Below are 15,827 nucleotides of genomic sequence, written 5' to 3' on the forward strand. Positions count from 1 at the left end.
GATGTCTCTGCAGGAAAGCGAAATTCCACACAGGCCAGCCTTAGGGGGAAAAAAAAGAGAAAAAATAGAAAATGAAACAATTGGCAGTGAAAAGCAGAAAGAGAAGATGGAGGCCTTAGAGAAGGGAGTATCCCTGAGGAGGTGGGGACAAGGGGAGGAGAAGGGGAGGAGGAGAGGAGGAGGAAAGCGGGCCTGTCCCTTTAAGGGGGTTGGCTGTCAATCAGAAAGCCCTTTTCATTGCAGGAGAAGAGGACAAAGATACTCAGAGAGAAAAAGTAAAGGACCGAAGAAGGAGACTGGAGAGAGCAGGATCCTTCCAGCTGAACAAAGTCAGCCGCAAAGCAGCCTAGCCAGCCGGCTACAATTGGAGGCCGAGTCCCAAAGACATGGGTGAGTTTCATAAACTTTAGCATGGAAGATTCAAGCAAGCATAGGAATTGGCAAGAACTTTGGGGTTCAGGGTTTCTAATGGTTTAAATGAGCTGTGCTTTGGCCCTTGTTTTCTTTTTAATTCTTTAGCACGCAGTTAGGTTAACTCCTTCTCTGCTGTACTGAGAATGGTGCTTTATTGTCAAAGAACTCCAGCAGCACGTGGAGAGGCCCACAGGTCCCTGGAGAGAGTGCCCAGCGGGCTGGATGTGCTCATGTGTCTTCCTACCCCCTCACTTCCCTCTGCCTTCTCTTTTCCCGTTTCCCAGGCTCTGGTAATGGCCCGGTCAGCTGACATCCCTGGTTCTGCTGGAGGCAACTAATGTTGGCTGGCCCTCAGACGCACAAAATAACTGCTTGCGTGATACAAAATTTGACCCTTCTTGGCATTAGGAGGAAACTGGGGAATTGGGCAAGATGGACTCAAGCTTGGCCATGGTTGAAGGGGCCAATCTCAGGTTCAGGAAATGAAAATAGAGTTTTCAATTGCTTTACCATAGGAGGCAGATAGAGGCAGGGCTGTGTGTGTGTGCAGACATGTATGGGTGACCATGTCTAGCAACTATTACAGACAGCCTTCCTGAAGTCATGGCTCAGACTCTAAATCTCTGCTATGACAGGAGGCTGATGGGACCTTAGGGCTGTTGCTGACTTGGCTGAGTACTGAGGGCTTCCCCATAGAGAGAAGCTATGAAGTCTGGCCTCTGCTAGTGTCCACTCAGAGCAAGGTATGCCCAGCATAAAGGTCTTTGCCCACACAGGATGCCACAGAAACATGTAGACATTGTTCGCATTTGGCAAAACAAGAGCAGCAGCTTGAATACATCCTAAATGAGACAAGAATCAATTGTCCTGTGTATTCACCATCAAATGTAATACCCAAAAGATTCCAACAACCTCCATGGAGATAGGTTTTCAATTATATTAAGCTGATGTAAGCCTTTAAGTTGTTTCATCCTGAAACACTGAGAGAGCTCTCTGAAGCATGGATTCAGGCAGGATAATTAAGAGGGCAGAGCACTGGACTAGAAGTTAACACAACTACGTTCGAATTCCAGATCTGCCGTTTATGAACTTCGTGACTTTGGGTAGGTTGCTGTGAATTATCACTTCATCATCTGGAAAATGGAGATAACAATAACTGTTTTGTCTCCTTTTAGGGTTATTAAAATTAGGTAACAATGACGTGGAAGTCCTTTGAAAATGGGCAAGTTCTATAACAATTGTAATTCATGATCATACCAAATGTTATACAAGAATGCATGTACAGGCTGACTTATTCTTTCCCAAATGCTTGGGCTTACTTTGTGCATGTGGGTAAGAGTCATTTGACCAACTGAGCTTAGCTAGGTGAGAGGTGAATGTTGGAGAAACACAATTCCTGCCCTACCTGCATCAGGAACCCTGCCTAGTGTCAGGGGAGCTGATTGGGTAGGTTATGAATTAAAAATAGAGGAGGAAAGAAGGATGCTGAGTATTACTTCCTTAGGGGACAAAAGCCCTGAGGAAAAGGCAGTAACAAATAAGGTGACCATAGGGACAATTTCTTATTATTGAGGCTGGATGATTTCCTCCAGGGGAGATTGCCACAGATAAGGGCACAGTTGAGGTTGTGTCTTGGGAGTGGGCCATACTTGGGCCAGGTGCACATGACAGAGTAGCCATTGAGTTCTCAGTTATTCAATAACGAAGAATCTCAAATACTTTGTAAACAACAGACCATCTCTAAGAAGGTACTGGACTGCTACTACCTCTAACATGGAGTGTGTTGCTGTTTAACTGTTGTAGAGGACAAATTTTATCATGAAATCTGGGATTGGAAGGAACTTTAGAAGTTGTCTGTGCTAACGCTCAGTGCAAGATTCCCTTCTACAACAGCCAATTAAACATTCCTACGGCTTCTGCTTTATCCCTCCCAGGAACAGAGAGCTCACTACCTCAACCATATAGAATCCAGTAGGATTGGAATAGAAGAAGAACACTGAGTTCAGGAGTGTCCGCACAAAAGGTTTACAGGGGAAATGATAATCCATTAAATCCTTGTCCCGACTTGGGAGGGGGATTTTCCAAATGAGTCTTTGGGGTAACAACGGAACCAGAAAAGAGCCAAAGAGCAGGAGCTGATTATTCTCTGCTCAGTAACAGAATGCCATTACTAAGCAGCAAAACATTGGCTCCTGTAAGCCTGATGTCTGAGAACAGTGGCTGTTACCCTGGTAACCAGACTGTGATGCTTCCCTCCAAAGGTGGCTGTTTGCCGAGCCGTGTAGTTTTGGCTGGCTCAGAGTAAGTGAATGTAGCCCAGGCAAAGAATGTGGAGGCAGAGCAGGGGTCCAGTTTTACAGAATGCTTGAAGACTAACTGAATCCCATCATGATGGCAAAAATGCTGCAAGAATGCCAGTAGCTGAAAAGAAAGCCAATTCAAACCAACACATTCACTTACTTCTAGAGACCCTGGCTGAAGTGATTATAGGCAGCCTTCCCTACCCTGCTCCTCGTTTTGGCCCTGAAGAGCTGGGGGAGCTCTTGGTGAGCCAGGCAGACTGAGAAGTGTGCTCTGCTTCGAGGGGCTTTTGCCCTGGTTCTGTGCTAGGAAAGCCAGAAGTTTACTCAATAGCCTGACAACTGGAACTATGATCTCAAATCTGAGTAGTAACAGGGCCCAAGAAACCCCTGGGAGATGCATGGGTGGAGAAATATAATCTCTAAACCCAGGGAGGCAGACCCCCAGCCAGTGGCATCTTTTTCTCTTGTTGCCTGTTTGTATATTATCTTGAAGCCTTGAAAACCATCCCCAGGGTAGAGTTCTTGGTGTTGAAAGAAAGCAACAGTAGAAATGTCTTGCTTTCCCACAGAACTTCAGGTCCAGAGAGCATCAGGTCGGGGAGGTGGCCTGATCAGGAAAGGTCACAACAGCCACGACAGGTGAACAGAGTAGATTTCCTTCCTTTCCCACTGTCAGGGCCTGCCCAGTGTCAAACTCACATCAAAAGCTCAGCAAAATACTGATTGATTAATGCTTTCTTGGTTATTTAAAAATGGTCCTAATGGTGATCTCTCAGCTCTGCATTGGCCCCTGAGCTCTTTGCCAGGCAGGGCTCTGGAAAGGAGTCAGTGACATCCCAAGGAAGAGAACAAGGTTTCCCAGATTAGCTTCACACTGCAACCAAGAAGAGAGGAGGAATTGGTGGGAGACTGACCTAAGGAGTAAGGTATGGAAACTGTTGTCTCTTAGCTTAGTGCCAGGTGCTTCTCTTTCACCTTCCCAGAAGTGGGCAAGGTGAAGACAATGTATCAGGGATGGAGTTTAACAATCTAGCTTCTACCCTAGCCTCCCAATGTTTGGGTGTAAATTGGCACACATGCATGCACATGTGCAATCATGCATGCGTGTGTGTGTGTTTGGGGAGGAGTAGGGAATATAGGAAACAATGTGGTCCAGATGCTGTTGCCATGGTAATAATAATACCTGTTCAAAGAGGAGGCTGAGATTCCTTTTTATCTAATTTAACTCGATCCGCGTGACTTGACAATCTAGCAAGCTTGGATTCCCATGCCCCAGCGGCTGCAGGGCCCCTTTCCAGCTCTTGAATGTGGTATAAGTGCTGATTTCATGTAGGAAAGACAAGATTATAGGCAGGGCTTTGTCTGAGCAGGATAAGGCCAGAAGCAAAAGTCTTTGTCTCTGGCACCTCCTGATGATTGTTGTTTTACTCCTAGAACCCACCCACTGAACCCCATCCATCCCCAGTACCAGTCACGGCTGCTCTAGCATCTTGGCCCTGTCAACTGCTATAGGCCCTGATCAAGAGGGCCTCTGTTCATGGGGTGAGGTTAAAGGGTGGGTTCTGGGAGGAGGGTAAGACTGTAGCGCAGATTAGAGACTTAGGGAGATGGGGCCAGTTTTTCACTCAATGAGCCTGCCTGTTGTTTAGCTCTATTGTATAGGGTTCTTCTATCTCTCCCTTTGTCAGCCAGATTCAAGGGACAGGCTGGGAATTGTGCAAGGCACAATCGCTCTCTTTCTACCATCCCTTTTGATGAAAGCCCTTCCTCTCCTCCCTTTGATGGGTTCCCAGATTCACACTGAATTTCCACCATGGAGCTGGTCCCTGAGGCGTGCCCAGGGCATGGGAAAGGAGGGAGGGCTTGGGAGCTCTTGGCTTCTGCTTAAAGAGGCAGCATCAGGATCAAGCCAGTTCCTTGGATAGACATGAATCTGGATAAGAGTCACAGCAGTCTTGTTGATCTTTGTCAAACTCCTACAAAGAGCATGGATGAGAAGGGCTTGAAGTTCTGTCACAGATTGATTAGACTAGCTTTGGGAGTTGGCAGATATATCTAGCCACCACTGAAAATTTCCCCATTGCTTACATTTTGCCCTTAGGACTTGGTTGTACACATTTAACAGTAGATTATAGGTTTGGTCTTGGATTCACAGACATGTTTGTTCTCCCCAACGAGACTGAAAGGTCTTTGAAGAAAGGGACTGGCCCTTATAATTCCCTTTTGTTTCTCATAGTGTCTAGTGTCATATGCTTAATAATTGTACTGAATCCAATGAACAGATATCAAAGGGAAACACCGGGGAGGGTCATTATTTTTCTCGATGACTTCTCATCACAGTCAGGTGCTTTAATCCAGTTGAGTTGCACTGGGTAACATTATAACTATATAGTTTTTTATGCCAACTCTACCATGTCACCATCTGTACTTAGCCTGGAAATGTGAGACTGTTTCTTGAGAGAGCCAAGGACCTTCTCCTCCAGAATCCCTCACAGCCTTCCTGAATCACACCAATACCCTTTCAGTCATGAAATGGAGAGCCTGTGGCTTTAGGTTATTGTTCACACATTCCCAAGGACATTTTGTGGGCTGTGAAAAATCAAAGTGAACCCAATGGACCTTTCTCAGAATGTTTTGATTGTCAACTACTTTGATGACACAATATGTTGCATGTTCTAACTTTTTCCCTGTTGGAATCCAGAATTTGAGTTTTCTTTCTTTTTTTTTTTTTTTGGCTTGGACTGACTTATGACTGAGATGCTTTACTTCTGCTGAACTTAAATGCCCCCAGAACAAACATTTCATTTCAATGTAACGAGATGGATATCTGATTCTTATGCTGATATTGTTGAACTGTTTATAGCTGAGGAGTAATTTATTTCTGATTCCATGTTAGAGACTCTTTAAAGCCAATGTCCTTCTTGTACCTTGCTTTGAGTGGCAGTAGAGCAGAAAAGGGTGTGCTAAGTTATTTGCGGTCTAAGAAAATAGAGGGAAAATGGGTGTAGAAAGAAAGAAGATCAGTAGATGATTCAGAGTTGCTCCCAAGGCTGAGCCCTTCATCACCCAGTATGAACAATATGTAGAATACGCTCTGGTTATTTGGATGACGATTGAGGGATCAGATACACTAAAGAGGATTTTTCCCCCCTCATCTTTACAACCCTGAAGGAGGCATCAGCTAAAGCTTAGAGTGGAATTCTCTCTTTGGCTAACAAGAGTTCAAGTTTCTCCATCCCTAATCACACCTGCACCACCATTTTAGCCCTTTCCAGGGGAAAAAGCTGGGTTGAGGGAGTGGGCACAGGATGGTCACTTGCTAGGGAGGATGGCTCTCCTAACTCTGGGCAAAACAAACAGTTCTTCCATTGTTCCCTGGGTCTGACCCCCTCCCCACCCCAGGCCTGTAGGCCCCTGCAGAATACCAATGAGGCTCCTGAGATCTCAGGGAAAAACAAGGCTTCTTTGTCCAGGGGAGCTATGGAGGGCTCTGTCCAAGCCCTGACCCTGTGCTGGGGAGAGAGGGAACAGTGGGGTCACTGACCTTCCCCTCCCCCCCCCCAGGCTTCAGAGACCTTTTTTACTAGAAGAGTCTAGGAGTTAGGGGGTCAGAAGAGTTGGATAGGCAGAGAAGGAACATGGCAGCATGGTTTATTTCCAGGCTCCGTTTCTTGACTTCCAGGATGCAGCTAGTATCTTCACCTGTTGAGAAAGAGGAAGATCAATTTCTGAAGGTCTCCTGAGAACAATGATCAGTTTCAAGTGCTATGTTTTTCTCTCTGGTATATACATGGATGCATGTGCACATTTGCATTCATGCTTGTGCCTCTGGCCCTGGCATGTGTGCACACACCGTGGGCCAGCGCTGATGAGGCACTCTTGCTAAGCACAATTGCAAAGTTCATGCTAAGTAAACTCTGCCTCCACTTCTAGCAGCGCAGCCACAAATTGACTACTTCCTATAGAGGCCAAGTTTGCTGACAGCCATGCTTCAGTTCTTGGAAAAGGGAGGAAATTCAATTCTGCTGCAAATGTTAGTTACTTATTGAGCTTGGCATGGGATTCTGAGCCTCATGTCTGGTGTGATATATGAGAATCTTTGAGGAAGAGCCTCTTTGAGCACCAAGGAAGGGCTGTCATTTTAGGAAACAGTGGGTAATAGGACTCACTCATTCTGTAGCTCTGGGAACAGAGACAGATATCTCTGCCTCAACTTTCCCGTGATAGAGATAATTCGGTCCTTCAAAATCTGTTCACATTGATGTAGTTCAGCCATGCAAATCACCAGATTTTCAAACACTCAGGGCTAAAAAGAAACTGTACTAGTATGAAGAGGCTCAGTCAAGGGACTCTCCTAGTCCCTGGTACCCCGGTAGAGACAAGCGAGCTTCGGGTAAAAATCCAAACCTAAAAATTAATAAAATGTATTTGCTTTTTATAAGGAGTCCCAATATGCTTTTCCAAAGTAGCAGCTTCTCAGCACATTTGCTGATTATTTGTGTGTGTGTGTGTGTGAACACACAGTTTACATATTTATACTATATATACACAAAAATAAAAATAATTCATATATCACATCTCTATATATTATATGATATATGACTAGATATGGATAAAATCAGTGTATATATAAATTCTTTTTCTGAAGAGCTTAACATTTTCATTTCTTCCACCTTTGGGGGTATCCGGTCAAGAGGCCAGAGGGAGCCATCCTTTCCCTGTCTAGTCAGTCATCTACTTGGCATTTGTTAAGTTTCACTCCATGTGACACCTTACAGCTTCGGGCTTGCCCTTGGGGTGCAGGTGCTCTCAGAGCCTGTGACTTCTGGCATGTCTTTCCTGTTTCTCAGCAACACTGGTGCAGGGCCTGGGGTATCAGGTCTGGGGATCTCAGGGACTCCTGGCACTTTAAGACACCTGTGTTCCCAGGCCCTGGCATGTTTTGTCATGCGAGAAAGACGTTTCATGCTTTGTTGACTTTGTATAAAGTCTCTTTGTAGCTGTTTTGACAGAACTCCAGTGCAGGACTGAGGGTGGGGACGTTTTCCAAGCTGCAGTAGCGGAGAACAAATCAACCATGCAAAGTGTCCCCAGATCTTTCAGCCTGAATGTTTATTACTGTGAATAATAGTAATCCTCCCATTACCATCTCCTGTCCTCTGCCTGTTCCCTTCTTTCCTTGAGATGGCTCTCCACACATGTAGACTAAGAAGAATCAAGTATTCCAAGCAATAAATATACACAATGTTCAGGAATATTCAGGAGCATGCAATTTCCAGTTTCCTCACCTGGAATGCTCTTCAAGGCTCAAATCTTGCCTGACTATACCAATAGCTCTGGCCCGAACTCATCCCTTCCTGGAATGCTAAGGGCATTTCCCCTTTGTAACCATTACTTGGCTTCCTGGAATTGTTAGTTGGAACTATTAGATCTACTGAGCTCATTCTTCCTCAATAGATAAAAGACTTCCACATGGCAGCGCCTATGTCTTTTTTCTAATTGAAGTATAGTTGATTTACAGAGTTGTGTTAGTTTCAGGCATACAACATAGTGATTCAGTTATCATATACATATATATACTTTTTCATAATAGGTTATTACAAGCTACTGAATACAGTTCCCTGTGCGATACAGGAGGGCCTTGTTTATCTATTCTGTATATAGTAGTTTGTACCTGCTAATCCCAAACTCCCGATCTATCCCTCCTCCCCCTGTTCCCCTTTGGTAACCATAAGTTTGTTTCCTATGTCTGTGAGTCATTTCCCATGTACCCAGCATTGCACTAGGTGTGATGTGGAGGGATCACAATGCTGGGCACATGGGAAATACTCCATAAGAGTTGATGAATGACTGAAACCAAGAAAGCAGAATGATAAGAAAGGAGGGAATGATTGCATAATCTCACTAGCTTGCTACTTGATTACTGATCATTTTGAAAAAACTGAAAAACATTCTGGGAATTAAAGGCAAAGATTTATTTTTAAGAATGGAAAAAAGTATGGTTTTAGGGTCCATGTCACATTCTCAAAGTCTAACGTTCTAGACTCTCCTGCTTTTGGCCTCTGGTGTGACCACCCTATCCGTTCATGTGAGCACAGGGCCTGGCTGGTTCGGCAGAGAGGGGTGAGTGGCACTGGCTACCTGTTGTCCATCCCTGACTGTTCATCTTCCTTCTCCCCCAGGCTTGTTAGAGTGCTGTGCGAGATGTCTCGTAGGGGCCCCCTTTGCTTCCCTGGTGGCCACTGGATTGTGTTTCTTTGGAGTGGCACTGTTCTGTGGCTGTGGACATGAAGCACTCACTGGCACAGAAAAGCTCATTGAGACTTATTTCTCCAAAAACTACCAGGACTATGAGTATCTCATCAATGTGTAAGTACCTGTGGTCCCACACGAACTCCTCTCTCTTTCCCTCTTTCTGCCCTGGAGATACAGAACTCATCAGTACCTTAGTCTCTAGTAGGGGATTGGTGTGGAGCCAGACAGGATTCCAGACAGGATTCCTGAGTCTTCCTTCTGTGTGCAGATTCCACCCACGCCACATCTGAAGCCCTGAATGAGAGGAAAGTGCCAAGTTCAGAGAGGGAGGTCTGCATGTCTGCCAGCCCACTCCTAACCACCCCACTTTGCTTTGCCCCACGTGTTCTTTTTTTGTTTTTTCAGGGCGGGGGGGGAGGTAATTAGGTTTATTTATTTATTTTTTAATGGAGCTACTGGGGATTGAACCCAGGACCTCGTGCATGCAAGCACACACTCTACCCCTGCGCTTTACCCCCCACCCCGATCATGTGTTCTAACTTCTGCTAGGTAGGGTTAACACTGACTGAGTAGGAGCCTCTCTGCAGTGGACCATTTAAAGAACTCGGGGGAGGCACAATGACTGAGCGGGGCTGCTGCTCTCTGTTTGACACACTGCTTGTCGGCTCAAGCACAGTACTAAGCCTCTCCTGTTCCTAGAGCAAATTAGGCTCTTGTTCCTTCATCCTTCTTCCTTCTTACCTTGCTCCTCTTTCCTCTAGCCTCCAAGAGAGCATCTCTGAAGGGTCAGGCCAAGGAGAGTAGGGCCCCGGTTCTCCAGGTCATAGGGTAAGCCAGATGTGGGTGGAAGGGGCATGTGCTTCTGGCCACACGTTCCCTGTCTTCTTCCACTTTGAGAAAGATAAAGCGGAAGTGTAGAGGAAGAACCTAGTGACTCCTTTAAAGAACCTCTAGCCTTGCTGAAGTGCCCACTCAGGTATCCAACTGACTTAGGCAGCAAGGGAATTGGGTCTTGAATTAGTAAGATTCTCTGGCTTTCTGTCTCTCTGTTAACACAGGATCCATGCCTTCCAGTATGTCATCTATGGAACTGCCTCTTTCTTCTTCCTTTATGGGGCCCTCCTGCTGGCTGAGGGCTTCTACACCACCGGCGCAGTCAGGCAGATCTTTGGCGACTACAAGACCACCATCTGCGGCAAGGGCCTGAGTGCAACGGTAACAGGGGGCCAGAAGGGGAGGGGTTCCAGAGGCCAACATCAAGCTCATTCTTTGGAGCGGGTGTGTCATTGTTTGGGAAAATGGCTAGGACATCCCGACAAGGTGATCATCCTCAGGATTTTGTGGCAATAACAAGGGGTGGGGGACAATTGGGCATGAGTCTGTGGCCTCACCTCCACCCAAGGCTGGGTCCTCTTTAGGGACCTGGCTTTTGAGTGAGGAAGTGATGGTGACAGCCGAACGAGAAGGTCAGGAAGAACGTGATGCCCAGCTGGCTGAGCCTCTGTTTTCAAAAGTTCCCTAGAAAATTTCATCTTAAAGTAAAAAGCATGCATTTTGTGGAATGCTTTGTATAATCAGACCATTTCTAAGCCATCTGTTGGTATCCTTTTACTCCCTTCCTAGCAGGGAGCACAGCGGGAGTAGATCTGACTATCCAAGAATCTAAAATGCTTCTCATGGGATTGAGATGGAGGTGCCCGATCTGAGAGGAAGGGTGGATCATGAAAATTAAATAATTGACTCCAAGATGGAATTCTCAATATTCTGGGATCCTACCTTTTTGGAAGTCCCAGAGGGGACTAGCATAGATCTGCATATTTAATGCTTGATCTTTGTCTGAGAGTATCCTTGCTTCTGGTGAGGTGCACATTGGTTTCTAGCCTCTAGAGTTCAAGATCCTTTGGGGGCTGAACATCTGTAGGTTATGGTGATGTCTTTTGTGGCTAGCAGTTGGCTTAGAAGGGTTTTGGGATCTGAAATTTAAATCTCCTATTGGCTTTGTTCAATAACTAGGGATCCAAAGTCCTGTGACCAGGAATATTTTCTAAGCTCAGCCTAAGGCCAGAAGTGGCACGACTTTCTTTCAAGATCTGTTTTGATTTCTTCACACCTGATCTGCCCCCCAAAACCTCCTGAAGCCTCTCTAACCCAGGGATCCTCCTCACTCCAACCCCTACCCATTCCCCCCACCCTCCATCATACTCGGGGCCAGTTCTCTAGTAGATACTGACCATGACATTCACAGAGGTGCCCTGCTTACTAATTTCATTTGGTGGAGATCCCTGGAATCTGGTTTCATGTCTGGCACATGCCATTCCAGGATCTCCCTGTTTATGTTTCATTGTCTGCAGGCTGATGCTGATTTCTAACCACCCCGTGTCAATTGTTTTAGTTTGTGGGCATCACCTATGCCCTGACCGTTGTGTGGCTCCTGGTGTTTGCCTGCTCTGCTGTGCCTGTGTACATTTACTTCAACACCTGGACCACCTGCCAGTCTATTGCCTTCCCCAGCAAGACCTCTGCCAGTATAGGCAGTCTCTGTGCTGATGCCAGAATGTATGGTGAGTTAGGGCCTAGGTGGCTTGGCCCCCTTACCCCATATAGAAGCATGGTGTATTTGGTTCTGTACTTAGGGTAAGGAGGGTGGTAATTATGGGGGAAAAAATAAGAATATGGATGCCTGGATCTTAGCTTGTTAATCCCTCGCCACTGAAACCGGAAAGATTTCTTCCCTGAGAAGGGAACTTCTTGGGAATGGTGGGAATTTTCTTGGCTGTTCACACTGAGCTACCCTAGTTGTGCTTTTCCCAACCCAGAAGCAGCACAGTTCAATCACAAAGACAGAATTTCACGTGTTCAATACCACCTTCTATTTTTTGGCAAATCTTTAGAAAAGAAGATCTGGAGTGTTAGTTGGGACTTCCCAGCTAGGGTGATTAAAGATGAAAAAAGTCTTCCAGGTAGCCCTGTAACTCTGGGAAGCTTACGCTGGTTGATATTTTTGTCTTACTTAGGTGTTCTCCCATGGAATGCTTTCCCTGGCAAGGTGTGTGGCTCCAACCTTCTGTCCATCTGCAAAACAGCCGAGGTGAGTGAGCCACTGGGTTATTTTACAATAGAATAACTAGTCACACAAAATTCCTACCCATCTTTGATTTTAAGAACCACAGTTTCTCTTTGCTGCATTTTGAGTTAGCAGATTGCCTTCTATAAATTATTGGCTGAGTCTGCCCGAGCCAATGAGCATAGATGGTAAAATATCTATTTTCCTTAGAGCTGCAGAGGAAGCCTTCCATTCTAAGACTTCCTCCCTTAAAAGAGAAATTTGTAGCTTTAGGTAAAGATAGGGCTCAATGGCAAAATCCCCCAAGTGAAAATTGTCATTGTTTTTACTTAAAAACCTTATCAAGAGAATGGGTTGTGCACAGACATTCATAGGTTTTACAAAATGCTTTCAGGTTGGAACTTCTCAATCCTGTTTAAAAAGAAAGTACATATGAAAAAGGAAAACACTGTATTGAGAGTAGCTGTGATACACAAATGAGGCAGGGGAATAAACATAAATCCTGAGGAAGAAGGCGATACACTATTTCTTTGAAAGCAAATTGTTGCCTTTACCTTTGGGGCTCCTGGGCACAACTGTGTGGAACAAGCTGATTATTTGAGAGGACTGCACTATTTTCTGAGTATTCTGTGTTCTGGGTGTTCCGGGGTGAGGTGCTGTGGTGCACATTGAAGAACAGGAGGCCTACACTCAGGGAAGTGACAACTTAGAGATGCCGAATTAACACACAGAAAGGTATCAACACATTCAGAAAGTTGCATTCATGATCCACAGCAGAGCATATATTTTTGCTGTTGCAAGAAACCATTCTTCTTTTTGCATTTTCTTGCAGTTCCAAATGACCTTCCACCTGTTTATTGCTGCATTTGTAGGGGCTGCAGCCACACTGGTTTCCCTGGTGAGTGGTCTTGAATGATCTTGGCAAATACATGGTCCTGGGTTAGCTTGGGTACAGCTATGCTGAAAGGTAAAAAGATAGATTCCTAACTTTGAGATGCTGGAGAGAAGCTACTGGGAAAAGACAGGGAAGAGTAGAGACCGTGCACTTCTACTTTGAGTTGGCAAGGCAGAAATTTTCAGAAATTTGATAGGAACAAGAAAAGTGATGTGAGGAAAGAGGAAGAAAGAGATTCATGGTCAAGAATAATAATACATCACATTTACAGAGCATGAAACATTGCCAAGTGCTCTGTGGTCATAAATTATAGTTAATTCTCCACATATCCTGGCCTGATCAGTGACAAAAACACTGAAACCTAACTAAACATGCTTTTCGGCAGCCTGGAATTCTATATACTGTAAATACAAATCCATCTTGGATGCTCTCCAAGGGATTTAGTTACTCTCCTGAAAATACTGAAAGGACCGCTTAACATGATTAGAATTGTTATTATTATAATACAACTCTATGTCCCAGGTCCTGCTGATGGTGTCACAGCACAGTGTCAATGTAGTGCATTCATGGTTCCAATGAAGAACCTCGGGTACTGAAGGGTGAAGCAATTTATCTTAAGTCATTGAATAAGTGGTGACTGGCCAAGGATAAGCTTACAGCACTCCTCGCACCCCCCTGCCCCCACTGCTGAGGCTTTTATACAGGGTTGAGTTGTCTCTCCTCTCGTGAAATAGATTGATGCATTAAGCAGGGGAGGCTGTGCTGCACGTGTGGTGATGTGTCTATGGCGGGCACCCTAGGACTCCAGATCGCCCAGACACATAGATATGATGATGGCTGAGCCCACGTATTGCTCGCTTCCCTGAGAAAAACTCAGTGCTAGGCAGAGCAGAGGGGTGGGAAAAATCCTTGTCCAGTTGATTCTCCAGGTCTGGGCGGTTTGGAAGGAAATGTCTCAGAGAGGACTTCTAGTCTTATACACAGGACAAATGCCTGAGATGTACTGCTTTTTGCAGGACAGGAGTTTTTTTCTTTATTTAGCTATGATGTGATTTTCACCCTTCCTCATTCCCAAACGGACTGGAGGAGGGAGAGCTTCCTTTTCTCCTCTCACTCATATTCTTGCTTCTCTTCCCTACAGCTCACTTTCATGATTGCTGCCACTTACAACTTTGCTGTCCTGAAACTCATGGGCCGAGGCACCAAGTTCTGATCACCTGTAGAAATTTCCCTTTCTCTAATAGCGAGGCTCTAACCACACAGCCTACAATGCTGCGTCTCCTGTGTTAACTCTTTGCCTTTGCCACTGACTGGCCCTCTTCTTACTTGACGAGTGTAACAAGAAAGGAGAGTCTTGTGGTGATTAATGTCTCTCTGTGGACTCTCCCCTCTTATGTACCTCTTTTAGTCATTTTGCTTCACAGCTGGTTCCTGCTAGAAATGGGAAATGCTTAAGATGGTGACTCCCCAACTGCAAGTCACAAAGAAACGGAGGCTCTAATTCAATGTTCAAGCATCTCCTGAGGACCAGGAAGTGTTTTCTTCTCAAAGGGCACTTCCACTGATGGAAACAAAGTGGAAAGAAAGATGCTCAGGTAGAGAGAAGGGATGTACCTGGCCCCTTTGCCACCTTGAGGCCCAAATGTATTCTCGTTGGTGTACAAAACAGAGGACTCCCTCCTGTTTCCCTATTACCATTGAAGAGAGAAGAAAAAAAAAGAATACCAGCAAAACAATAAAAGCATTTGCCCAAATCTACCTATTGCAGCTGGGAGAAGGGGGTCAAAGCAAGGATCTTTCACCCATAGAAAGAGAGCACTGACCCCGATGGCAATGGACTATTTAAGCCCTAACTCAGCCAACCTTACTTATAGCAGAAGGGAGCGTAGTGTCTGTGTAGACGAAGGGGGCACCTGGCCTTATACCTCGTTAGAGAAGAGAAACAGGGTGTTGTCAGCATCTTCTCACTCCCTTCTCCTTGATAACAGCTACCATGACAACCTTGTGGTTTCCAAGGAGCTGAGGCTAGAGAGAAACTAGCTCGTATGAAAAAAGACTGGCTTAGAAGAGCAGCAGTTGCCAGTGGCTAACGGTGTAAACTGAGCCAGCCCTCTGGTAGACACAGGATAGATAACTCTTTGGATAGCATGTCTTTTTCTGTTAATTAGTTGTGTACTTTGGCCTCTGTCATATCTTCACAATGGTGCTCTTTTCATGGGGTATTATCCATTCAGTCACAGCAGGTGATTTGAAGATCTTGATTTGTTTCAGAAGGATGCACATTGTCACATTTTCCAGTTTGTCTATCACTTGTTTGGGGTTGTACCATAAAGGTCTGGAGGATGATTCTTTGACTATGATTCTTTAACAAATGAAAATTGGACATTAAACATCACAAATGATATGGAAAATTGGCGAGTTCCTTGCATCTATTGGGATTTTCTACAAATTATTCTATCCTTCACAGAAACAGATTTGGTGAATTCGAACCTCAGTTTGAATTACCTACTTGAACTTTCTCTCCCTCTAGTGGGAGACGATTTGATTCAGCAATGTTAACTTGGTGTGTTAAAGAGTCAGGTTTTAACTTACGGGTTATTCTCTCCTGGTATAGATCACATAACTGCAGGCACGAGCCATCAGTTGTTCAGTTGGTGAGCTTCCACGGAAAAGGAAAAGTGGAAAGAGTTTGAAACCTGAATAGCTCCCGGGTTTCAGTCTTCTCTTTCTGTGTTTGTTAACTTTGGGTTAAAAAATAAAAAGCTGATTGGTCTTTATGGAAGGAGAGATTTTACAGGTATGATTGTAGGTAGCCCTTTTGTTGTAAAGAGTTGTTTCGTTTTCTCCCCCAAAGTTTCAGCAATGCTTAAGGAGATGTAAGAGTTTTACAAAAAGA

At 45.1% G+C, this 15,827-nt stretch overlaps 1 protein-coding gene across 2 annotated transcripts; it reads left to right on the plus strand.

Moving 5' to 3' along the window:
- Positions 1-229: 229 nt before the first annotated feature.
- On the plus strand, positions 230-15,342 carry PLP1 (proteolipid protein 1). 2 transcript variants are annotated; one of them, XM_010996820.2, is made up of 7 exons: positions 230-390; positions 8,900-9,086; positions 10,031-10,292; positions 11,365-11,533; positions 11,987-12,060; positions 12,869-12,934; positions 14,073-15,342. In XM_010996820.2, the coding sequence occupies exons 1-7, from the start codon at positions 387-389 to the stop codon at positions 14,142-14,144; spliced, it is 834 nt and encodes a 277-aa protein (XP_010995122.1). In that variant the 5' UTR covers positions 230-386; the 3' UTR covers positions 14,145-15,342. The 2 variants fall into 2 exon arrangements, with proteins under 2 accessions (XP_010995122.1, XP_010995123.1); XM_010996821.2 differs by having other exon boundaries at positions 10,031-10,187.
- Positions 15,343-15,827: the final 485 nt, after the last annotated feature.

Source organism: Camelus dromedarius, chromosome X (genome assembly GCF_036321535.1).
Source record: "Camelus dromedarius isolate mCamDro1 chromosome X, mCamDro1.pat, whole genome shotgun sequence".
Lineage (NCBI taxonomy): Eukaryota > Metazoa > Chordata > Mammalia > Artiodactyla > Camelidae > Camelus > Camelus dromedarius.

Bases quoted from the DNA above. Each gene is read 5' to 3' on its own strand.
- PLP1 (XM_010996820.2), top strand. The intron at 9,087-10,030 runs GTAAGTACCTGT...CTGTTAACACAG, and splicing joins TATGAGTATCTCATCAATGT to GATCCATGCCTTCCAGTATG. The intron at 11,534-11,986 runs GTGAGTTAGGGC...TGTCTTACTTAG, and splicing joins TGCTGATGCCAGAATGTATG to GTGTTCTCCCATGGAATGCT.